General features: G+C 38.8%; 3 protein-coding genes across 3 annotated transcripts in view; all 3 read right to left on the bottom strand.

Moving 5' to 3' along the window:
- Positions 1–532: 532 nt before the first annotated feature.
- LOC113439600 (trace amine-associated receptor 2) lies at positions 533–1,480 on the bottom strand. Its single transcript, XM_026705514.2, has one exon. It carries the CDS (start codon positions 1,463–1,465, stop codon positions 533–535), a length of 933 nt encoding a protein of 310 aa, XP_026561299.2. The 5' UTR covers positions 1,466–1,480.
- A 15,980-nt stretch (positions 1,481–17,460) lies between these two features.
- LOC113439598 (trace amine-associated receptor 1) lies at positions 17,461–18,644 on the bottom strand. The gene has a single exon (XM_026705512.2). The coding sequence runs from the start codon at positions 18,642–18,644 to the stop codon at positions 17,604–17,606; it is 1,041 nt and encodes a 346-aa protein (XP_026561297.1). The 3' UTR covers positions 17,461–17,603.
- Positions 17,461–25,352, bottom strand: part of VNN1 (vanin 1) — a 48,016-nt gene continuing 40,124 nt past the window's right edge. Inside the window, exon 9 of the mRNA XM_087940826.1 lies at positions 17,461–18,753. The gene's annotated coding sequence lies outside the window, so the exon portion shown is untranslated. The remainder of the gene's footprint in view (positions 18,754–25,352) is intronic.

Genomic DNA, 25,352 nt, shown 5'->3' with positions numbered 1-25,352 from the left:
ATTTCACCTCATCATTTCACAAAAGCTGCCTTTTTTCAGTTTTCTCTTGATTCTATGGCCCAACCCATTAATATAAACCCTCTAACACTACCACCCTGCGAGAGAAAATACAATGTTTTTTAACATACTTAAATTTTAAACTAGTTATTAAATATAGGATTGCAGGATACTGTGGATGAAATCGCATGTGTAGTGTCTTCCTAATTTACATAGTTTTACTTTCAAGAGTCTATAAAGACTGTAGAATGTTCAGTGCCTCCTGAAGTATCAGCTGGACCATTGCCAAAGCTTCCTGAAAAAACATTTCTCACCATCATCACTAGAAGCCTTCCCTTTCATTGATGACACAACTCTGGCTTCTACCATATTTCTCCTACCATCCATATGACATTTAAAAAGCTGGGTGTTGGGTTTATAGACCATTTCTGTCCTTGCACAAAGGATACCATTTTAAGTTAAAAAAAAACCCCAATTGCCTTAGTTTGATCAATAAGACTCTTTTATTTATTTATTTATTCATTTATTCATTCATTTATTTATTTTCAGGAAAGAGATTAGCAGTAGAGAAATGTTGTTGGAATATTTTTCCTGAGAGGATGTATCTAAGTGCTTTTCGAAACCATGGGTAAAAAAAGCCATATATTAATGGGTTACAGCTGGAGTTGAAGTAACCAAGCCAATTGAAGCCATCAAACAGCACAGTGGGAGTTGAAAACTCTAAAAAAGGGTCAATTAAAATTGTGATAAAACATGGAAACCAACAGAAGAAGAAAACCCCTATCACAATACTTAAGGACTTAGCAGCTTTTCTGTCTGTGCTTTTGGAAACCTGGTTAGAATTTTTGTTGCCTGAACTTTCCATGATCCTCACATGTTTTTTAGACACCTCAAAGATTTTTACATAAATTCCAAGTATCACAGAGGCAGGAATGAAAAAACCAAATGAAAACATAACAATTCCCCAAAGTTTATTGAATATTATTGGACAAGAACTAGAACACGCAACCAAAATCTTATAAGCATTGATGCCAGAAGCATGTGCTTCAGAGAAAACCAACCCAAAAGCAAAAGAAAATGGTACTGACCAGCAAACAATAATTAATTGCTTGATTCTAGGGACTGTAATTTTGCGTGAATAATGAAGGGGATAGCAGATGGCATAGAATCGGTCTACTGCAATTGAGCAAAGGTGAAAAATAGATGCCAAGCAGAGCATCAGATCAAAGCTGTAGTGGATCTTGCAGAAAGTCATTCCAAAAAGCCAACAGTTTTCCACTGATCTAACCATGCTGTAGGGCATAATGAAGAAGCCAAGGAGGAAATCAGTGATGGCCATGGAAAGGATGAGGAAGTTAGTTGGGGAGTGCAGCTGTCTGAAATAGGTGATTGACATGATGATAGCCAAATTTCCAAAGACGGTGATTATGATAATTCCACTTAGAGATAAATAGATGGCCACTCGCATAACCACAGGCCATTTATTTTCAGAACAGGATTTATTTCCAAATTCAGAACAGTCAATGACATGCTTGGAGGCATTAAGAAGAACCATAATATTTTATCTGAAATTGAGACAAATATTAGATGCAGAAATGCTTACTACTGCCTGTAGTCCCCACTTAACTGAGATATTTTACATTCAATTCCCCAGAATGTATCTTGTAATCATAAGAATATATTCATTCCTTCAGGATTCAAAATCTTCTACAGTTTATTTATTTTAAACATTTATATAACCATCTACCTTATACCAAACCCGGGGCAGCTCAAAGTCAGGAATTCACACAGAACAAATGGTAGAACCATAGAACAAGTGGTCTGGGGTCTTCTACTTAAGCAGTGGATTGGTCTAGAAGACTTCCAAGATCTTTCCCAAACCTGTTATTCTATGTTCTATGTCAGGGGTGTCAAACTTGCATCGTCATGGTGGCATCACGTTATGTATTGGGACTTTTTCCCCCTTGCTAAACTGGGCAAAGGCATGGCCAGTATGTGACGCATCTGGCCCATGGGCCAGGAGTTTGGCAGCCCTGTTCTAAGTGGAAGGCAAGTCCCTTCTATCAGCAGAGAGGCACTAGGATGTAGAAGTCACCATGAAAAAAACCATCCTGATCAACCCTCCATACTCCCTATGAGTACTTTGAAATCAAGTTCATTCATGTAATAAAAAGTAACTTCCCTGTGCCTTAAGAAAAAAAATATGTGCCACAAACTATATGATGACATTAAAATCAATAATAACAATATTTTTTTACTATAACTAACTATAAGAAATATGACCCATTTTCTTTTTCTTGCTGTAAAATAATTTGAATAATTTCCACTGGCAGGTTGAACTTAGCCTAAAGCTATGTAAACTAAGATAGCTACGAATTTTCAGCCCCCTCTTACTTACTGCATTTTTGCTATCCCCCTTCCATTCCAGAAGATCTCCAGAAATTTTTAAGGTAGGAAAGGATTAATAAGAAGATGGACCATATTTCACCCATCCTTTTTTCTTTCAATATCCCTCCATACTAGTTAAACTAGTTGTAGTTCTAGTTTGACCCAGGAACCAGCTATTTCTCCTAGATACCCACTTAGTATTTCAGCTTAATATCCTAAATGAAAGAAAGGCCTTTATCTTAGCATCTTTGACTGGAAAATACAAAAAGACACCATATTCATTACAAGTATGTCCTTGTAACTCAGGATAGGTAGAAATTATTGAACAAGTCTTGCCAGTTTTATACAAAGCCTCAAACCTTACTCCTGACCAGCGAAACAGGCTACAACAAATTAACACTATAAGCAATTTCTACTTTCCTACAACAACTCTGAAACAACACAAAAGGTTGTCAGGGTTTGCTTGGTGGCATGAAGAATCAGGCAAAGAATAATTAAGAGGAATTTCCTGAGAATGAATAGCTCAGAAATAGCTCAGGCTCCACATTAATCAGTGGCTCCTCTTTAACTTATTTCATGCTCTGGTGGTTACTGCACATGCCAGGTCAATTATTACTTATCTATTCTTCTCAGGTTTCATAGGAGCCTGTAAGATATTATAATTATTAGATTCATTCTGGATGTTATTGTTTTATTTTTCTCCCTCCCTCCCTCCCTCCCTCCCTGTGTGTGTGTGTGTGTGTGTGTGTGTGTGTGTGTGTGAGAGAGAGAGAGAGAGAGAGAGAATTTTTATTTCAAAGTTTATATTACCCAGACTGCTAATTTTAATCCCTTTTTTCCTTGTTGGATAGCCTGAGCCAGTCCCTTAGCCAGTCTTTTGATGTAATATTGTCCTTCACCCAAAACTGATTCCTGTTATTATCCGTTTGGTTTTGGATATTTGAAAGCCAATTCCCCTTTGTTGGTTAATGACTGCAGTAAAGTTATTTCCTTCTATCTTCCTTTCAATCCTTCCTTCTTTTTGTAGATACCACCCTCTTCCTAAGAATGCTTCTGGATTCACATGGATAAGAGCTGTAATGCTCTTATTTTGTAATGCTCCAGATCAAATGAATATTTGGAATCAAATTAAAAACTCAGTCATAAGCCTCAGCAAGAATTTCATGGTTGCACTGAATGGAACCTGCAACCACAGCGGTGCTGATAGGTTCCCCAATATGTATTCCTGCTAAATATATTCTCAAATATTAGTAAGCTTCACAGAAATGTATTCTTAGAATCTACCCCACTACTAGCAACACACAATGCACTGCAACTCCTTCCTTCTTTCATCTACCAACCTGAAGGCTGTTTGCATGGACTTACTGAAATTATCAGTGTTCTGTTAGGTATCCAGAAGATTTCATTCCTTTTCAAAAACAAACAGGGGTATATAATCATGCTGTGGTTTTATAACACAGCAATTCAGCTCCCCAGAGAATATTGGACACAAGAAAAATTGCTCAGAATGTTGGGGAAAAACATTAAGGTTGATTGCTACCAGTGAGACTGAACTCAACTCTCTTGGAAGAATTATTCCTTTCAAGGCCATGATAGTCTCAGCTGTGAAACAGCATCTACCAGGTTTTGTGACCTACACAAAAGTGACACTTTTAGATCATAGTGCAATCAGAAAATGAGATTTCTTTCAGTCAAGCAGTTGTTAAAGATCTTCTCTGCAGGCCAAATTGATTGTGTAAATTTAACTTTTAAATTATGTGAGTAGGAGAAGGAGAAGAATCAAAGTCAGTAAATGGTAGGAGAGGTTGAATTTAGAATCATAGAACTGGAAAAGGCAATTCAGGCCCCTCAGTCAATCTGCCAATCAATACAGAGGAAAGCAAGGCATTTGTAATAATTGCAGATGAAAGTAGCATCACTTTGTAGCTTTTAAAAAGACAATCTTTAAAAAAACAACCATTTGTTTCTTCTTGGAAACTGCTTCTGAACTTTGTACTTGAGGTGAGGAAAAATGAAACTTTGATTTTGGGTTTTGCCAATTAGATAGGTTTATTGTCATAGAAACAGTTTATATTATTAGATAAGAGTAAAAACGTTGAGGTTTGGTTTTATTATCTTATTCTACTGCACCAAAAGGAATTGGAGGTCAATATTTTTTCTTTCTTTTTCCCTCTTGGTGTATACTTTTCCTCTTTTCTTCTCTTATTTTCCCATTTTTATTATTTTTTGTACTTTGTATTTACATTAAAACTTGATAAACTAATAAAAATTTTGAACAAGTCAATGACTGAAAGGGATTCAATCTTCTGTCTGGTTGGTTTATTTGGATATCAATATAATTGCTGATATATAGCCAGTTCTGATACAGACTTAAGGTGGTTCATGAACAAGGAAAATCTAGAACTGGGCTGCCTTGGCAGAGGGTCTGGTGTTTGTTATAATTTATTATAACTAACATCAGACCCTCTGCCAAGGCAACCCTACTCTCTGTGCTTATAAAAGGCTCATCAGAATGGTAGTTTTTAAAGGTATAAAATAAAGCAAAATGAAGTTCAGAAAACAAGGTGTTCCATAACATGGGATGACCACTGAGAAGGTAGACTTCTAGCCCTTATTCTTTGCTTTATAAAGAATGAGGATCCTAAGCTTGCATGAAGATGCTGAGTGAAATCCCAAAGGGAGAGAATAGAGTAGAGTAGCGTAGAATAGAATAGAATAGAATAGAATAGAATAGAATAGAATAGAATAGAATAGAATAGAATAGAATAGCATTCTTTATTGGCCAAGTGTGATTGGACACACAAGGAATTTGTCTTGGTGCAAATGCTCTCAGTGTACATAAAAGAAAAGATACAATCATCAAGAGTCAAGAATCATAAAGTACAACACTTAATAATAGTCATAGGGTACAATAAGCAATCAAACCATGCTAGGAAACAATCAATAAAAATAATTAGGATAGAAGCAACAAGGTTACAGTAAAACAGTCATAAGTGGGAGGAGATGGGTGAAAGGAAGGATGGGAGGATTAAGAATAATAGTAATGTAGACTTAGTAAATAGTTGGACAGTGCTGAGGGAATTATTTTTTTAGCAGAGTGAAGGTATTCATAAAAAATCTGCCCTTGTGTCTAGTTCTGGTGTACAGTGTTTTATAGCATCGTTTTGAGGGTAGGAGTTGAAACAATTTATGTCCAGGATGTGAGGGGTCTGTAAATATTTTCACCATCAAATTACACCCTGTGTAACTCTTTATAGATGATAACCAGCACTTTGCATTGAACCTGAAAGCCTAACTGGCCACAGCTATAATGCTTCTAAACCTAGTCTTTGGTTGCTGCCTTTTGGACTAGATTCAACTTTTGAGTAATTTCCAAGGAACATTCCATATTGGAATAATCTAAACATGAAATTAATAGAGGTACGAATCAAAACAATAAGGAAATTCTGATCCAAAAAGTTCTGCAATTGGTGTACCAATCAAAGCTGGCCAAGGTCTCCTTGCCTGTGGCTTCCATCTGATGCTTAAACAGGAACCATGGGGTACAGGAGCTAAATCATTAGTCATCTACAAATCATAATTCTTTTTTTGTTGGGATTTAAAATTATCTTTACATATTTAATTCCTCACAAACTCCAGGTACATGATCAAAATAACACAAAGCTCCAAATTAATTATGGCACTATATAGCTGAATATTATCAATGTATTTACTTCCTCAGTAGTTTCATGTAGATATTAAAACTGCATAGGGGGAAGTGCTGAGGGAATTATTTGTGTAGGGGGAAGTGCTGAGGGAATTATTTGTTTGTTAAATTATTATTTGTTTGTTAATTAATTATTTGTTAAAACTGCATAGGGGGAAGGCTTAGCTCTGAGAAATCCACATTGGAGCTCCCTTGTTGATACAAACTATTACAGAGATATATATTCAGAAAGTGTCTTCAAATAATGCTAACCATCTCTCAAATTTAACCAATACGTTCTTCCCACCCAACCACTGAAAGGAATCATTAAGATATGAATCCAGATCATAGATAAAGAAGCTCATGTCACACTGAAACCTGTGGAATGTTTGATTTCACTGTCAAATTGCTCTTGTTAGGTAAAGATAAAAGCTGTTTTCTAGTGAACTTATGGATATATCTATGCACTTTCCTGGACAATAGCATTAATTGGATTCTGATGGCCTCTCATCCAATATTAAAAGGTCCTAATTTGATTAGATTTTCAAGTTTGGCCAAGATCAGCTATGCTTAGCCACCTACCTGGGTTTATCCTTAGGATTTCTTTAAAAAACAACAACATTCAATTGGAATCTACTTTCCTGTAACTTAATTATTTGCATTCTGGAAAAATATTTCCTGACCTTCTTATGTGTAACAATATGCTTTCGTTTCTCCTTTCAAATTTAGGAATTCCCATTGACATCATAGAAATTAATTTCCACTTTCCTAAGTATCTTCCCTGCCTGTTCCTGAAGGTGGCCCAGTTTAACCAAATGCTTTTTAAATGGAGATGCTTAGAGCTGCACCTAATACTCAGTATGGCAGAGGTGGCATTCAGCAAGTTCTGACCAGTTCTGGAGAACCAGTAGTGGAACTTTTATGTAGTTCGGAGAACCGGCCAATCTCACCTCTGATTGGAGATTTTACAGTATCCTTCCCCTGCCACACCCACCAAGCCACACCCACAGAACAGGTAGTAAAATAGTTTGAATCCCACCACTGCAGTATGGGGTTCTGGACAATGCAGCATAAACTGAAACTACTGATATCTGTGATTTGGAAACCTGAACCATGTTGATACAGCCTAAAATTTCATCTGTTTTGTTTTTTATATTTTTGCATTCATTTCACATTACTTGTGCTCAAACTGAAAAAAAATTAAATCTGTCTGTCTGTCTGTCTGTCTGTCTGTCTCTCTCTCTCTCTCTCCACAATCCACATCTACATCCACATATTACTCATACTAAATCATATGATATATGAAAAGAAAGTGACAGTGAATGAGCAGCAATGATAATTCAGAACAATTAAATGCCCAGACACATCTCAAACACCCTAAATAAAGAAGGAGGCTTTGTCTTCTTCTTATCTCTGGTCCTCATGGTGACAAATGTTTGTTTACATTCCTGCAATTCCTACTTTTCCCGTTCTCACAATGCTGTCCTGTTAGGCTGGACTCTCTCTCTCTTTTATGAGCCTACAAATACTGCTACCAGACCAGTTATCTCCATCCTAGGCTTTTCTATTTAAATTCTTTTTCCTTAAATGAAAGACTTTGCTTTTGTCTGTGCATTCTTTGTGTTATTTTCAGCTCATTGCTCTTTCGTATCAGCTCATTCAATCTCTTTCTCTCAGCTGAATCTACTTCATAAGACTATTATTGTGAGGATAAAGTAAATAGAGATTCTGGGTAGGCGACCTTGAACTTTGAAGAATATAAGGCAGAATATAAAAGTGATAAATAAACTCCTTTTGGGGCTCCAGGGATAAACACAAAAGCTGGTAAACTTTTCTATAGCAGCAGTAGAGAACTGAATAAGGCAAAACTTTTGCATTCTAATCCTTATAATCAAAGTGATGTACAGATAGAGTTTATTTTTATTTACTTATTTGTCAAAAACTTACAATACAACAGAAACAAGAATAAACATAAGTTTAAATTCAAGAAATAGGAACTAATAATTGGGGACAATAAGACAGGAACGGTAGGCACGATTGTGCTCTTATGCACACTCCTTACAGACCTCTTAGGAATGGGGTAAGGTCAATAGAGGTTATTTGAGGGTAAAGGAGTGGGGGGGTGGGGTTGAGCAGGTGACAACAGAATCAGGTAGTGAGTTCCAGACATTGACCACTCTGTTGCTGAAATTGTACTTCCTGCAATGGAGTTTGGAGTAGTTTACATTTAGTTTATATCCTGTGCTCTTGTGTTGTTGTTGTTAAAGCTGAAATATTCATTAACTGGTAAGACGTAACATATGATTTTATGTACACGCTTAAGTCCAATCTTAGTTGGTGTAATTCAAGGTTGTCTAAGCCTAGAATCTCAAGTCTGGTGCTGTAGGGTATTATGTTGTGAACAGAGGAATGTAGTACTCTTCTGGTAAAATACTTCTGGACTCGGTCAGTTGTATTTATGTCTGATATACAGTGCGGATTCCAGACAGCAGAGTTACTGAATTAGCAGTAGATTCTGCAGTACATTCATCCATTTGTAGCCATACAAACTTATGGGGTGGTGCTAGGAATAGAGTTGTTGCTGTGGGGAAAATTGGAGGAAGGACTGTTGTGTGCAACTTATTCCACTTCGACCTGGAGGAATGGTAGAAGTGAAATCTAATGATGGGCCATGATTTATATCCCAGTGTAAATTATCTATGGGAATTGGGGAGAACCAATAAGCTTGCTTGGAAATGATGAAAAGGAGTGGAATTCTACTTTGGGGAGATAGAATAGAATAGCATAATAGAGTTGGAAGGGACCTTGGAGGTCTTCTAGTCTAACCCCCTGCCTAGGCAGGAAACCCTACACCACTTGAGAGCTTCTTTTTTATTTTTAATGTTTTATTAGATTTTTATTTTTAAATATACATCAATATCAATATATGAACAGTGTGGCCCCTGGGTATAATTGATTTTGATACAAATATCAATAATGATAATCATAATAGTTGTTATATTAAACTAACTTATATAATCCTAGTATTAATATACATGTTTTTAAGGTAGTTATTCATTATTTCAGTATTCTGTTTTAATGCCAATGATGTTATAAGCATAAATGGTAATACCATCTTTCACCCTCTAATCTTTTCCATCAAATTATTACTTATACTCTATTATTTAAAAACATTATATCTGCTAATATTCCCCCTATTTCCTATTTCTACCTCTATTCTAACTTTTAATCAGGTCACCATTGCTAATCCTAATATTAATACATAAGGCATAGCCCTTCATTATTTAGTTGTTCAAAGTCACAGTATAGCATTTAAGTACTAGTCTTCCTATTATTTAAACATACCTTATAATACCCTTTTTCAACCTCCAATCTTTCCATCTAGCTATTGCTTCATATAAAGGTGTGTATTCTTATTTCTACCTCTATTCAAATTTCTAATCAGGCCATCATTATATTAGAGGGAAAAAAAGAATATATATAATTCCTTCCTACCCATCATCTCTCATTTGTTTTAATACTTCAATTCTTATTTGTTTTTTGGCTTGCCTCTCATACCCCTCTCTTGGATCTTTATCTCTATCAACATCTGTATCTTCACTATTCAGACTAAGTATTTCTCCCATCTCTATCTTCCTAAGCTGCCAGGTCTCCAGAATATCCACCCAAGTCCCTATTTCCCATTCAAAAGTATCTTTCAGGTTATCTGATTCCATTTTTACATTTCTTAAAGTGCTTTACCCTTGGTTTATTTCATCAGTCATTATTATCTTTATCATCTTCTCCTTCACACCTTCTTGCTTTGTTAGCTAGTTTCTGTCTTTTCTTCCATCCTTTCTGCTATCTCCTCTCTTTCCTGGACTCGTTGATCTTCAGATGAGAGATGAGAGCTTTTTGTAACGAGCATAACAAACACAACAAAGCAGGGGTCTCCAATCTTGGCAACCTTAAGACTTGTAGACTTCAACTCCCAGAATTCCTCAGCCAGCTATTCATTCTGGGAGGTGAAAGCCACAAGTCTTAAAGTTGCCAAAGTTGGAGACTATTCTGGGAGTTTTCCAGGACACTTAAAAAAAAAAAGGAAATGACAGATTTAACTCTTTCCTTCCCATTCTGCATTCAGCTCAGACAGTACAGTCCACAAGTGGAATAGGAGGAAAATTAATATCACATCTACATGAACCCTAAAAAAGTGGTCCACAGAGCAATCTAGATAGCAGAATTAAGATGAGAAGCTGAAGGAAAGACAAGACTGACAGGGGGAAAAAAGCATCTTTGCTGATGAGCAGTGGAAGAATGATTGGGCTGAGTCCATGTGTACAGGATCACTAGACTTCTAGTAAGAATCCATCCTTATTGCTAACAGCTTATTTTCACTGCTCTCAATAATCTGTTCCAAACGTTTTCAAGAAAGTTAAGTTTTTTATGATGTCATCTAATGAAAACCCATTGAAAGCAGGTGTGGAATGCTCTTTGGGGACTGACCAATGAGTGTAGCAATTAGAGGTGTTGATAGCAAATGTCACAGGCTTAATAGGGCAAGTGATGCTCTGAAGGCCAAAGTTTGTTTGCATCCTGGCAAACATGAGTATGGTAGGGTTGGACAAAAAAAGCAAAGCATGTTCCTCCCGTGCTTCATATTTGCTGCTCTGCTGGGTTTCAGTAGAAACCAGAGACCTCATTAATGTATCTCTGTGGTACTGAGGCAATTAAGGCACTAATGAAGTTAGGTGTTGCTGGACTTTTGCAAAATGTTGCTCTCCCAAATGAGGCCTTCTGTTTTGAAAACAGATGGCAAGAAGGTTCTCTGGGAATCTGCCGTGTTTGTCTCTAATCGGACACAAGAGGCCGAAGTTTTTTTTTTTTAAGTTCAAGTATACACTTAAATGGTGGTAAGCTTTACATAAACTTTCTTTGGAAGGAACATAATATCATTACAGATTACAAATTAACAGAGTTGGAAGGGACCTTGTAGGTCATCTAGTCCAACACACACACCCTGCCCGCCCAAGCAGGAGACCCTACACCATTTCTGACAAATGGCAGTCCAATCTCTTCTTGAAAGTCTCAAGTGATGAAGCTCCCACAACTTTTTATTTATTTATTTCTCCCACAACCTCTGCTGTTCCATTGGTTGATTCTTCTCACTGTCAGAAAATTTCTCCTTATTTCTAAGTTGAATCTCTTCTTGTTCAGTTTCCATCCATTATTCCTTGTCTGGCCTTCAAAATACCTTGACCCCTTCCTTAATAGTCTAATTTAATAAAGACTATTCATTGGCTGGGTCATAGAACTAAAAGAACGACAACACAAATATTCAATCCAAACTTCAAAGGACTGCTTTCAAAATTAATCAAGGAAAATTAAATTAAAGAGCTGCATGCATATCAGTGTGTGATTTTCTAATTCAAGAGAAATGGTTGCTTACCCTGAAGTCAGTATCTCAATATCAGTTACTGGCACCAGGTCCTCATTTACAGAATCTACTAATCCAAACAGACATCCTGATAACCAGATTAAAATGATGTCTCGTTGCCTTTCTTCCAATGATGCGCCCATCAATTTAAAAACTGTAAAACTAAGTGTAAGTCTGGCTTCCTGGAATCTCACTAGTTTTATCTTCAAAATACTTAGCACCTATTTCCAGTTAAATCCATTTCTTTGCAGAATAGAATACCACTCAAATAACTCATTAAACCTTGATGGAAAGATTGCCACAATTACTTTGGTTTTTATCATCTGGTGATTCTTCAAATATATTGCACATGAATGCATAGTTTATAAAGCTGGAGATAAACACCACAGTGATAATGGACAATATGTTTTTGTATAGAAACTGAGTCACATTGCAATTAAATCTGTTTTCACTCAAAACAATGAAATCCAAATTGTTCACACAGCTTCAAGTACAATCACTAGCCAAATTATTACTGATGTTTTGTCTCCATATTACAAACTCGTGGATATTTATCCTCTGCCTATTCTTAGTATGATCCTGATGACTAATAGCTTTAGGAGAGGTTGTCAAATTTAATGTTTGTCCTGCTTTGAGCCATAGTCTCTTCTGTAAGATTTTGAAGTTTTGTAGACCTCAATTGTGGAAAGTTTAATGAACAGTTGACTGTTCCAGTAACCTATAAAACAAAATGCAGAGATCACCTGGTCCAATCCCTTCAGATGTAGCAGGAGGATTGCATTTTGTGAGGAAAGCAGCAACCCAGGTTGGGCTGTGTGTGTTTCCTTGATCTGTTAATAGCAGTCCATTATACAGAAGTGAAGAGGGAGAGGAAACGCACACTGGGGTGACATCATGACATTGATAAATGTTGTTGTGTATTGCAAGAGCAAAAATAGACACATAGGTGACATGATAGCTAGATCATTTTATCTGTAATCATGTGTCACATTCAGTTTGCACAAGGGAAGCTGGGTGCTGAAATTGTACTGAATTCATTTTGAAGGTAGAGTAACAGAATAACAGTTGGAAGGGATCTTGGAGGTCTTCTAGTCTAACCCCCTGCACAAGCAGGAGACCATCTTGTCATTGATCTCCTAGGATATGGAAGAGGTAGTTTAATTTGCCTCACCCCTCATATTCCATTTCCACTGTCATTTTTCAACTGTTTATAGCACGCTGCTCTTTGATGGGAAAAACAGAAGCAGCTTCACTGACTAAATAAGACAGATGACAGAAATATATGTGGAAGACAGAGATTTCAAACAGTGGGAGGAGAAAGTAACACATTTTAAAGATTTTTCCCACTTACTCAAACAGAAATCAATGCAGAGTATATATTGCAATGGGTCTGAATGGGACAGGCTGAATAATTTTGGTTTAAAGTCTATGGGTCTTTTCCAGTCAATGGGCTGGATTCAAAGTTTGTCAAAGTTGTGCTGCTAAAATCAGGGAGATCTGTTAAGAGTCAGCCCTGTTGATTTCAAAGGGACAAATCTATTTCAAGGTCTATTCTAAACACTGTCAAGTCTGCTTCCAACCCCTGACTTTAGAAAGCAGACAGCAGCCTATTAAGCTGCCCAGCAGTGCTGAAGTGCTTAGAGGAGCTTCTAGATCAGGGGTCTCCAAACTTGGCAACTTTAAGACTTCAGCTCCTAGAATTCAACATAGCTGGCTGAGGAATTCTGGGAGTTGAAGTCCACAAGTCTTAAAGTTGCCAAGTTTGAAGACCCCTGCTCCAGAACAAGAGGCAAACCACATGCAAAGAGCCAAGTCTTCCATGCAAAAAATGACAAATAGTTAGCTTTAGTATAGGTTTAGTAGAGACCTTTGTGTGGCATGGGTGTTGGTCATAAAGCTGGAGGAGTAGGAGGAGAAGGGAGGTGGGTCATCTCCTTGGGGATTATAACAGCTTTATGACTTCATCCCTGCAGGCTAAAGTGTCAGTTACTGCCCATTATCAGTGATCAGAGCGGAGATGCCTTCCTAGAGATAAGCTGCTCTTCAGTGAGGCTCCTGGACTCCGGGGAAGCTTCCCTCTTTTTGTAAGAGTGAGGTGAGAGTTTGGGTCAGGTTTAGGGTGTCAGTGAGGGTGAAAGGCAGAGGTGGTATTCAGCAGGTTCTGACCAGTTCTGGAGAACCGGTAATGGAAATTTTGAGTAGTTCGGAGAACCAGCAAATACCACCTCTGACTGGAGATTTTGCATTATCCTTCCCCTCCCACGCCCACTAAGCCACGCCCACAGAACTGGTAGTAAAAAAATTTGAATCCCACCACTGGTGAGAGGGCTAGGGGGAGGATGAGAGTAAAAGAGCGAGGGTGAGGGACAGGCCGAGAGGGAAGGTAGGTTGAGTGTCAGAGTCAGGAAGGTAATGGGGATGGGGGAATGGGGGGAAGAAAAGATAAAAAGGGAAGGGGAAGGTCAGGGAAGGGGGAAAGAAAGGCATGGAAAGGAAGAGGAACAAAAAGGTGCAGTAGGATGGATATGAGAGGCTAGGGAGAGAGGAGATGGGGACAGGATAGGGAGGGAAGAGAGAAGGGAAGGGGGATAGGAAGGGGAGTGGGATGAAGTGGAGTGGACCGGACAGATAGAGAAGGGAGGGTAGGTACAAATAGGGAAGGGGGTTCTAATGCCTTTAAGAATTCATCCAGGCAAGTTATTAACAGAGATGAGGGAGAGGGAGAGAGAGGGAGGGAGAGAGGCAAGAACGGGAGGGAGATAGGGAAGAAGAAAGGGTAGGAGATGAAGAGGTAGACTAGACCAGGGCGAGTAGCAAGGCAAGGGGAGAGGGAGGGGACAGAAGGAGAAGTTTGGGTAGAGAGAGGGAGGGGAGATCCTAATGTCTTTAAGACTTCATCCCTGCAGGTTATTATCAGAGGTAAGTGATAAGGAGGGAGAGGGAGGGTGAGGGGAACAGGGAGGAGAGGGAGAAAGACAAGAAGGGCAAGGGAATAGGAAGGAGGAAGTGGGACAAAGGGGCCAGGGAAAAGAGGCAAGAGAAAGGAATGTTCAGAATGGGGTAGGTTGACACACAAAGGGATGCACTTTGTGGTCTTTGGTGAATGGAATCCCCCAAAGCCATAGATGCAGTCACCAGAACATTTCCGAATTTTCCTGTTGAACCCCTAACGTGGCAGAAGGCAGAAGGCATATTTTACAGAAGAAAAGGATGAGACAAGTTTCAAATATCTAAAAGGTTATAATATGCAAGAGGGGCAGTCATCTCCTTGGGGGCAGGATATAAACTGGAAAGTTATAATCAGGGGTGGGATTCTACCTGTTAACACCTATTCTCTAGAACCAGTTGTTAACATTCTAAGCAGTTTGGAGAACCGGTTGTTAGAAGAAATTACTGGCCTAATCCTGTAAGGAAGGCAGGAAGGAAACATTCTGGTGTTACTTACAGAAACTGCCTCTCCGTTAACCCTTATTACATTCTTGGCGGGACTAGACTTCCTGTCTCAGGAACTTCTCTGGAGTTTTTTTCCCCTCCTTTGCTGGTACCTTGCTTGTGTGGAGTGACCATTCAAAGTTACAATGGCACTGAAAAAAGTGACTTATGACCCTTTTTCACACTTACGACTGTTGCAGCATCCCCACAGTCATGAGAGGCCAGGTGAGGAGATGCATGCCTCAATGTGAGTGATGTTGAGTTGGCCACACCCAGCCAGTCACATGAACACCAAGCCATACCCACCAACTAAGCCATGCCCACAGAACCATTTGGTAAAAAAATTGAATCCCACCCCTGGTTATAATGAAAAGGAAGATGGCTCAGGAGGAATATTAGGAGGTATTTGGAACTGTCAAGCAGAGGAAAAAACTGCTTAGAAGACTGGTGGACTTGGCCTCATTGGGCGCTTCAAATGGAGACCTGATGGCAAATTGGTGACAGTTTAAACAATTTTTGCAATGAGCATAAAAGTATGTAATGCATTGAGTTTATGGTCCCCTCCAAGTCATACATTATATTATTCTCTGATTGATCACATTAACTAAGTTTAATTCAGTTTAAATTTACAATTCATTGTTGCTGTTCCAGATTGCCCCATATTTTGGATGCAGCCTTCAAAAGCCAAATTCAGCCTTCATTCTCCATGGAAGGAGCATAGCCTCACTTCGGATAGGAAGTGACTAGCTTGGATAAGCGCTTCTATAATTGCCATAATATGGCTTGCTTGGTCTTTTAAAAAGCCAATAAGTACTGTGAAGATACAATGTTTCTTCTGTCAAAGGAAACGGATTATAAAATCTATCTTGTATTATGGTGCGTGTTAGATTTCTTTTGAAAACTATGCGTTCAATCCAACATAATCGAGTCAGGTAGAAAATAACCAGGATGTGGTTTTTATTAATAGAAGCATTCAATTTCAGTCTATTAAATAAAGCACACTGGCCAATTCTGTTAGGAGTTAAGATTTGTTAACAATCATATAGACTGTGAGACTACTTATTTATTGAATTATAACTTATAAACGGGTGGGATTCAAAAATCCCAGCAACCGGTTCGCTGCCTGGTTGCTGGATGGGTGTGGCCATGGTGGGCGTGGCCTACTGGAACTTCCTATTCCTATCTTCCAGTGGGCCTCCAGAGTCTGAGGGAGGCTGTTTTCATCCTCCCAAGGGGCCAGAGGTCTCTGGGAGGGCAAAAACAACCTCCCCCGGACTCTGGAGGCCCACCAAAAGCTGGAAACAGGCCCATGTTGTGACTTCTGTTTTTTCCAGGAAGGCCATTTTTCGCCCTCCCAAGAGTCCAGAGGCCTCCCCCAGGCCTCTGGGAGGGTGAAAATGGCCTCTCCTGGGCTCTGGAGGCCCTCCAGAAGCCAAAAACAGGTCTGTTTCTGGACTTTCAGAAAGCCCATTTTCCCCCTCCCAGAGCCTCCGTGCGGACCCTGCATTTTCCATCGAAAATGGGCTGTGTGAAGACTCCTGGGAGGGGACCAGTTGTAACTTTAACATCCAGTTCGCCCGAACTGGTCTGAACCAGTAGAATTCCCTCCCTGCTTATAAATGTGACTGAATATATGGACATACAGAATAACTAATCCAACTCGTAATTGTTCAGCATGTATTGTTATGTCTTTTATAATAAAAAAATATCAATATCAATTATTGATTATATTATTTTCAAACTGCAAAGAACTCTTTTTTGTAAGCCAGGTTCTTAGCCCCAAGTACAATTACTTCTCATATAGCATGTATCTATAGAACATGAATTCATTCATACGTGATTGATAGAGGAACAATATTTATGTAGCATGAAGTGTTTTTATCTATGCACGCCTTTCCTGAGTCTCAATGTTGTTTCTATAAGAAATAGGAAGTGAACATTACCAGCACTACTCAGCTGAATACTTAAATTTTCTTTTTCCATCTAAGTAATTTATTATACACTACTTAATATTACTATATCTATTGTGCCCCTCTCCTCATTGTTGATATTATTTCTTCCTGAGTGTGTGCTGCCCTCCCACCAACTAAGTAAACTACAACATGCCAAAGAATGTATTTATTTATTTAGCATATGGTCATACCCAGAAAGTATGCTTGTGATGAAATTTCCAGTAGAGAAAGGGGAAAAAAGCTTACTCAACTGAGGAAAACTTTGAAATACTTGTTTTGAAATAAATGACAGAATGTGTGACATCAAGTGTGCTGTTCGCATAAATGAGGTGGTATTATGGACCATCCAAAGATATCTTGGGAAAATATTAGGATTATTTTTAAAAGTATGTAAACAAATATCTTTGGAGCACTCAGCTTAAAGTATTGAAACAGCAAAGATAAAGCAGCCAACAAAGTTCAATAGGGCACACATTTGTGTTATTTTTTTTTTATCCCATCCTGGTCTCCTTGCAGTATGGAGGCCTTCCCTTCATAGGTCCATCCCAAAGTCTATGTTGCTGGAAAGAAGTAATCTACACATATTATTTGGTTATTCTCATTTTTTAATGACCCATTACTGTTAAACTTACAAGTAACAACTGAGGGTACAAAGTTACATTAAACTGTTCCTTCACCCTCACCTCTGAGGAGAACAAAATACTAAGAAACTCTGTCTCCCTTTCAATATGGTTTATTCCATAAATAATTGAGTTCTGGATGAGTCCTGTTGAAAAACCCTCCCCAATAAAATCAGCTTCAAGGCCTTTCGAAACCATAAATAAAAGTACGCATAAACAATTGGGTTAAATGTTGAATTCAAATAACCAAACCAAACCATTGCATCAATAAGGATGGGTGGGATTGTATAATTCATAAATGGGCTCAAGATGGTGCAGAAGAAGAATGGGGACCAGCATAGGAGGAAAACCCCAACCACTATACCTAATGTTTTTGCAGCTTTTCGTTCTCTATTGTGGGAGATACGATGCTGTAGTTCAAATCTTATCTGTATTTGGCTCATAGCAGCTGTAATGGATCTGGCTTGCCTTTGGGCTATTATGTATATCTTCCCATAGACAACTAGCATGACAAACCCAGGGATGTAGAAGGAAAACATGGAGGTCACCACACCCGAAGTTTCATTGAAAAAGACAAAGCATCCTCCCACACAATAAATGAGCTTGTGGAATGTTTCTTCTGCTCCCAGTAGGTTGAGTTGGAAAAAGACTAGTCCAAAAGCAAACAAGGCAGGAAATATCCAACTGATAAAAATCATGATTAATATGACGGAAGTGTTTATCTTGGTTTTGTACCTCAGTGGATCACAGACTGCATAGTAACGGTCAATTGAGATAAAGGAAAGATGGAAAATGGAAGCAGTGCTCAGCATGATATCCACACTGGTGTGGATTTTGCAGAAGACCTCCCCAAAATACCAGCAGTTCTCAACAGATCTTATCATGCTGTAAGGCATGACGCAGAAGCCGAGAAGGAAATCCACTGTAGCCATTGAGAGTATAAGGAAATTTGTAGGTGTGTGGAGCTGCTTGAAATGTGATACAGAGATGATAACAGCCAGATTGCCAGCCACAGTAGCCAGGATCACACACAGCATGAAGATGTACATGGAAAAACGGATGCTCATTGACCAGCTGTTCTTTATGCAGGAGCCATTAATGGATTCACAGCACAATTGCACACTTTCAAAAGGTTCAGATATATGGAAGCCCATCTCAGGCGCAGTCCTATGGATATCACATGTGCATCCTATGGATAACTTCTTTTAGTTGCAAGAACCATGAATTCCCTTAGTCTTTTGTCTTCCCGCAGAGGAGCATCATCTGTCAAAAAGGATAGGTAGGAAGCACAGTATGAATATTTAGAGTTGAGATAAAATTCTTCTGCCTCAACTTCAAAGTACATTAATCCTTGTCCCATGGTGTGTGTGTGTGTGTGTGTGTGTGTGTGTGTGTATCTCATCTGTGTCTGTGTGTGTTTAAGAAATCGTATACTTGTAGAAAAGAGCTAGTCCCCTCTCCGGTGATAACAGGGCATCTACTTATTTCCATAACTTCTGTTGGATAGTCACCCTAATCTTTTGACTCACAAGACAGCAAATTAAGGGCAGAAAGAAATTCCCTGGTGGGCTTCAGGGATCATTAGAATGCCAAGTCAGAGAGAGAAAGGGAACAGGAATGCCCCTGTTGGAGTCTGACTTCGAGGGAGTGGAAGTGTGGCTCCGGAGATTGTGGAGGAAGCTGGGTAAAGGCACAGGCCAGCTGGACATTCAGAGGAAGACTCAGACCCATCCCCTCTTCATTCTAGGGCACACAGGAGGAGCAGGTAAGGGAGAAATGTGAGTGGCATGGTCCACAGGGGAGGAAAGGGCCCTGATCCCCTTCATGGGCTGCAGTTATGAGGACTGTTTAAAAGGACAAACTGAGCATGGCCCAGTGCTGGAAGCAAAGCGTGAAATAATTCTAGTCTTTCAGTTCTTATCTGTTCTGACGTCCTTCCCAGTGTGTGTATTTCGATATCTGTGGACCTCTTCAAGCCCTTATCCCGCCTTGTCTCATTAATTGCTTCAGTGTGGTTTGTGTTGTTGTTTTTTTTCTATTTATAATTTATATGTATTTTGAGTTTGAAAGGCATTTCTTCCTTTTTGCAACTGGGGGAGTTTTTTCTCCAGTCAATGATAATTGGAGCTTTGAAGCCAAATTGAAGGAATTAAAGGGACTTCACCTGTTTTTGTGACTTTATTACTTTTGTATCCCACCCTGTGTCATCACCCCCTGCTATGGATAGGTAAGGTATGATGTCAAAAAAAGGGGGGGGGAGGCTGATGATCATTTGCTTGTGACCATGACTGCACTGTAAAGAGGGGAAACGTACTACACCACTGGCCAGTGGTGTTGCACTGTATTTATTTATTGCACTGTACATTGTTCCAATTTTTTCATCAATACTGTAGGATTAATCAGGCTTATTCAGCTATGCTATCCAAAAACCTGAGTACTGACCTTCAGTTCTGCGTAACAAACTGCTAGGGGATTCAGCATCCTCTGTTGTGTATTAGCCAGCCCAATGGATTTAAGCAATCTCATATTCTGGAAATCTTTGCTCAGACACATTCAATGATTTATGGCCTGGTCCTGTATAACTAACAGACAAAAGGAGTCTTGAGGCAATTGCAGCTTTATGAACGCCATTTTTCATCGGGAAGCGATGCATTTTTATACTGTGATTGCCCTATTTTAATAGTAATCTTAGTTTAGCAAGTTGATATGCTGTGAATCTGACATGAAAGCAAGCCTCTGAAATAATTATATGGCTTCTCAAAGGGAAAAGAGCAACCCAATACCCTTTCCTCAACTCTCGCAGTTTTAGAATCTACATAGGTTTGTTCTATTTATTCTAATGCAATGAATAGCTTTACTGGAAGGAAGTTTATGTCACTGAGTTCATTGCTGTAACACTTCCCTTCACTACTTTTGCTCAGTCTGTTGTGTAGAACTAGCCATTTTGATTTATTCAGGATTTTGTCTTGAAATAAACCACAGCTTAGTAAAGTCTGTGAAATTAACCCTAAGAATGGCACACCCTCCCCTATGAATGATTATAACGCAAAAAGATTCTAGTACACTGTAAGGAGCCCTGTTTTTTTTTTAATGCCCAAGGATTTTATCAGACCTGATCAGACCTACATCAGATATGATGTAGCTAGCCTTTATTAGTTTACTAGCTCTATACCTGTGCTTCACTACGAAACTAGGTGATCGGGCTTAGTTTGGGGGGAGGAAAATAAGGAGAAATATTGTGCCTCTGCCTACCAGCATCCATCAGTATTCATCTGGCTAGCGTCCTGTCAGTGTGTGAGAGTGTCAAGGGCTGTTTGGAAACTGAAACAGTATTTGCTGTGTGAGCAAGAAGGACACAGCAAGGAGCCTGGGTGTGGCTTAGCTCAACTGTTCTATACTAAAGTTGCTTGGTGCTGTGAAACTAAAACTGAAACTCCTCTCTTCTGCTTGTGTTTTGCATTTGGAACAGATTTCTTTTCAGGTGGGGAGGGGGAGTAGAACTCCTTAGCATCAGAGCGTGTTAATAATAATATAGGAAATATGAATGCCCTGATGGTCATTTCAAAAAATCCTTTCTTAGTGAGCACCTAGAAGCCAATATGTGCCAAATTTCAAGTTTGTAGGCTTTATGTTTCTGGAGATTTTGTGATGATGCTTAAGTGGTATTTCACTTTTACATATTTAGATTAATTGATTAGTCTTATGACTCCATCATGTAGCTAGCCATATTCTAGGCTTTACCTATTCTTATAATTTTTTTCCTTTAAACAATTATCCTTTTCATACTGTAGTTATACAAATTGTTTAATTGACTAATCACTGTTCAATCAAATTCCTAGCCAGGAATGCCCATAAGCATACACAGAATCCTTTAAACTCCAAGAATATGAGGGTTGGTTTGAGTCCCAGGTAATAATTATTCTAGGAAATAGCACAAACTCCTGGGGCACAAAGAATGCAAAGCAGGAATACTACGTTGCTGATAAAGAATTTTTTCTGCAATCCTGGGCTTGGAACTAAAACATACTGTCCCCTCCATGGAATCACAGTGTGGGTAACATTGAGAGCTAAATAGGAGAATGTCTTCATAAAGTAAATGAGAACAGCAGAAAGGTCAATGTTTTTCAGCAAGTGGGATTGCTGTGATTAAGGAGCTGGGATGTCCCAGTAGTTACAATACAGCATTGCAGGCTAATTCTGCCAATTGCTACCAGTTCGATTCTCTCCAACTCAAGGTTGACTCAGCCTTCCATCCTTCCAAGGTCAGTAAAATGAGGACCCAGATTGTTGGGGGAAATATGCTGACTGTAAACTGCTTAGAGAGGGCTGTAAAGCGCTGTGAAGTGTTATTATTGTGTTGCAATAAAGTAAGTAAAATAAAAGGCAAAATTTGCAGAGTACATTTTGTGAAGTAAAGAGGAGAAATATGAGGTGAAGAAAAGACAGAATGGAACGGGGGGAAAGAAAGGAAGAGGATAATTGATATATTTATTATGATTTTCTTTTTATTTATGGCTGGCCAGGAGGACATCAGGCAAGATCCACATTGGAAACTTAATCCAAAGCAAGAATGAGCATTGGCACTTATATCACCATGACTAGGCAGTACTGTAATTGATTCAAAATTAAGAATGCAAATCATATCAAATACTAGTTGAGGCTGGAATAAATATCTTTTCCTCAATCTTGGCTCACATTCCTTCTTTCTCCAGAGCATTTGCCCAGTAATAGATGATTGTTGTGCTTTATATTGCTATATGTTCTAGAAAAAAACCCCCCTCAATATTCAAAATTTTGACAGCAGGAATCACCAACCTCCAGTTTTTTTTGTTTTTGTTAGAATATGCAGCTCGATTGGAACTCTCCAAGGTGCTGCTAGTCCAACCCCCTGGTTAAGCAGGAGACCCTATACCATTTCAGACAAGTGGCTGTCCAACTCCAGCGTTGGAGCACCCATAATTTCTGGGGGCAAGTGGTTCTGCTGTTGGCTGCTGATTGGCTGCTCTGTCAGGAGATTTCTTCTTGGTTCCTATCCTTTCTTGATCCCAGGGATATGGTATTTGAGGCCTTTGACTTAGCCTATGTTAAGAGTAAAGGAGTTCTCTTGGCCAAAGCAATACAAAATGGTGATTTGCTCTGTGAATTCACCCAGGTCTTCTTTGCCAGACCTAAAGCAGCCAATTGTTAGAGAAGACTGAGATATAAGTTGATTTTGCAGGGGTAAAATTGAGATGAACTGGTGTTCTTTGATAACTGAATGAAGATTATTGTTAAGGAAAAGAGGGTCTCAGAACTGATAACTGAAAGCTTCATCTTATGCAAGTAGAAGCAACTTTCACTAACATCAGTACCAAAAGTAAAAGCTTGTATTTTTTTTTTTTAGCAGAAGCAAAAGCTAGGAAGAGAGTCAGTTTGGTCTAGTGCTTAAGGTATCAGGCTAGAAACTGTGGAAAATAGGAGTTCTAGTCCTCTCTTAGGCATAAAGCCATCTGGATCAGCAGTCGCCAACTGATGGGCCGTGAGAAAATTTTGGTGACAGCGGAGAAATCTCACTCCCAGAGCACACACACCCCCAAAGCAATTAATCCAGGCTGCGCAGAAACACAAGGCTGCGCCACCCACATCACCCGCAGGAACCCTCCCGCCCATTCACTCCTTACCAGGTAAACTTGCCTGCTAAATTTTTATTTTTCCTTTTTCTGACCATCATCTGTTCTGCTGTGCTGGGAGATTTAGAATAGCTAGGAAGCAGGAAATGGTTGGATTTCTTGCTTTCTAACTAGTCTTCAGATCTTCAGCTCTGCTTTTAAGTACAGCCGAACCTTAGGACTGAAGGTTTGCTTGCAACCAAATTCAGTGCAGACTCATGGCAAGCAAATTCAGTGCAGACTCATGGCAAGCAAATTCAGTGCAGAGTCACGGCAAGCAATTTTGAGAGACTGAGCTAGCTGATGGCAGATAGATAGATCACTGAATTATTCTGTGAGCAACCCAATCTTCCTTCTTTGCCTGATTTTGGGTAAAAGTTGCTCTTTTTTATAAAAAATTCAATGTTTACATACATGGTGTGTTGTGAGTTAATTTTGTGAGTTTGCTTGCTAGCAAATTTTATGAGTTTGCTTGCAAGTAAATTTGATGTGACAGACTGAGCTAGCCAATGGCGGATAGATAGATCTTTGAATGAATCTGTGATTCTGTGAGCAACTCAATCTGCCTACCTGCTTTGCCTGATTTTGGGTAAAAGTTGCTCTTTTTTAAAAATAAAAAAAATCAATATTTACATGTATGGTGTGTTGTGAGTTAATTTTGTGAGTTTTCTTGAAAGCAAATTTGATGTGACAGACTGAGCTAGCCAATGGCAGATAGATAGATCTTTGAATGAATCTGTGATTCTGTGAGCAACTCAATCTGCCTGCCTGCTTTGCCTGATTTTGGGTAAAAGTTGCTCTTTTTTATAAAAAAATCAATATTTATATAAATATTTATAATATTTACATACAATCCATGCCCAGCCAGTCACATGACCACCAAGCCACACCCACAAATTAAGCCATACCCACAGAACCAGTTAGTGGTCCCTGGGATCTAAAATTATGAGTTTGGTGGTCCCTGAGGTCCAAAAGGTTGGCGACCCCTGATCTGGATGACATTGAACCAGTTACTATCTCTTTCAGCCCTAGGAAGGAGATTATGGCAAATCACTTCTAAAAAAAATCTTGCCAAGGAAACTGTAGGAACTTGTCCAAGCAGTTGCCAGGAGCCAAAACTGACTTGGAGTCACACACAGAAGGAAATTAGGGAACATGGAATGCCATGCCATGGAATTCCAACACCGGAGCTATCTTCTCAACTTACACAGCTCAGGTGCCTTTTATTTTTATTACAGTGGGTGTGCTGATCTTGACAGTGGGTGTCCTGAGTTTGATAGCTTGATTGTCTTGACCATGATAAGGTATATTGTGAATAGGCAGGTCCCCCTTAGACATGAGCATCCTCCCAGGATCCTGACATGTTGCTATCTGCTCTGAAAGATTTTCTGTTTCTCATTTAAAAAGACCACATAAATATTTAAAATAAAACATATAGTGAAAATGCAAAAGATTAAAAAGCATAGTGGATATCAAGATGTTAAGTGTCCCTTTTTGGTGTGGTTATTTCATAACTGATTGAGATGTTATTTAAAAAGTATTTAAAAGTTCTGGGGATTTAAAACTAGAACCTATCCAATTTTGCCAAAGATACTTTATTTCCTAGAACTAATAAAAGGACCAATAAAATGGGCATCGTGATTCGTTGGGAAAAGTGTGAATAAAATAAATAAGAGAAAAGACTTATATAAAGAAGTTGCTTCCAACCTTCATCATAGCAAATATAAATACATTTGGTGACTCATCACCCCTTTGCAATGTTACAGATATTTATCTCTTCATCTCAAATTCTATCTGTTATTCATTAAAGATCATCTTTTCAGTTCTGATGTCAGTGGAGGGTCCTTAAAGGGTTGCCAGAATTTCTTGTTTTAACCTCGATCAAATAAATCAACTTTAACTTTGTTTTACTTCTAACAATCTTAATCTTTAGTTCATTCAAATAAGGTGTGACTTCTCTCCTTTTCTTTCTTATATCCATTGCATAGAATTCTTCAAGCCACTTTTGTAAATCCAATAGGGAAAAATGTTCATATTGCTCTCTGCTCCCAGCTGTTACTTAAGCCTACTTCAAAAAATCGGTCTGGGTTGCAAGACTCTGCATAGCCCAGAGACTAGACTTGATTCCTCTTCCCCTGTTTCTGGTCTTTCTCATCCATACAAGGAAGATCAGCCTTGTTAGATGGTTCCTATCTGAACTGCTTTTTCTTTTTA

Source organism: Pseudonaja textilis, chromosome 1 (assembly GCF_049901715.1).
Source record: "Pseudonaja textilis isolate UNSWEBS1 chromosome 1, rPseTex1.2, whole genome shotgun sequence".
Lineage (NCBI taxonomy): Eukaryota > Metazoa > Chordata > Lepidosauria > Squamata > Elapidae > Pseudonaja > Pseudonaja textilis.
This window is presented reverse-complemented; position numbering and strand designations above follow the sequence as displayed.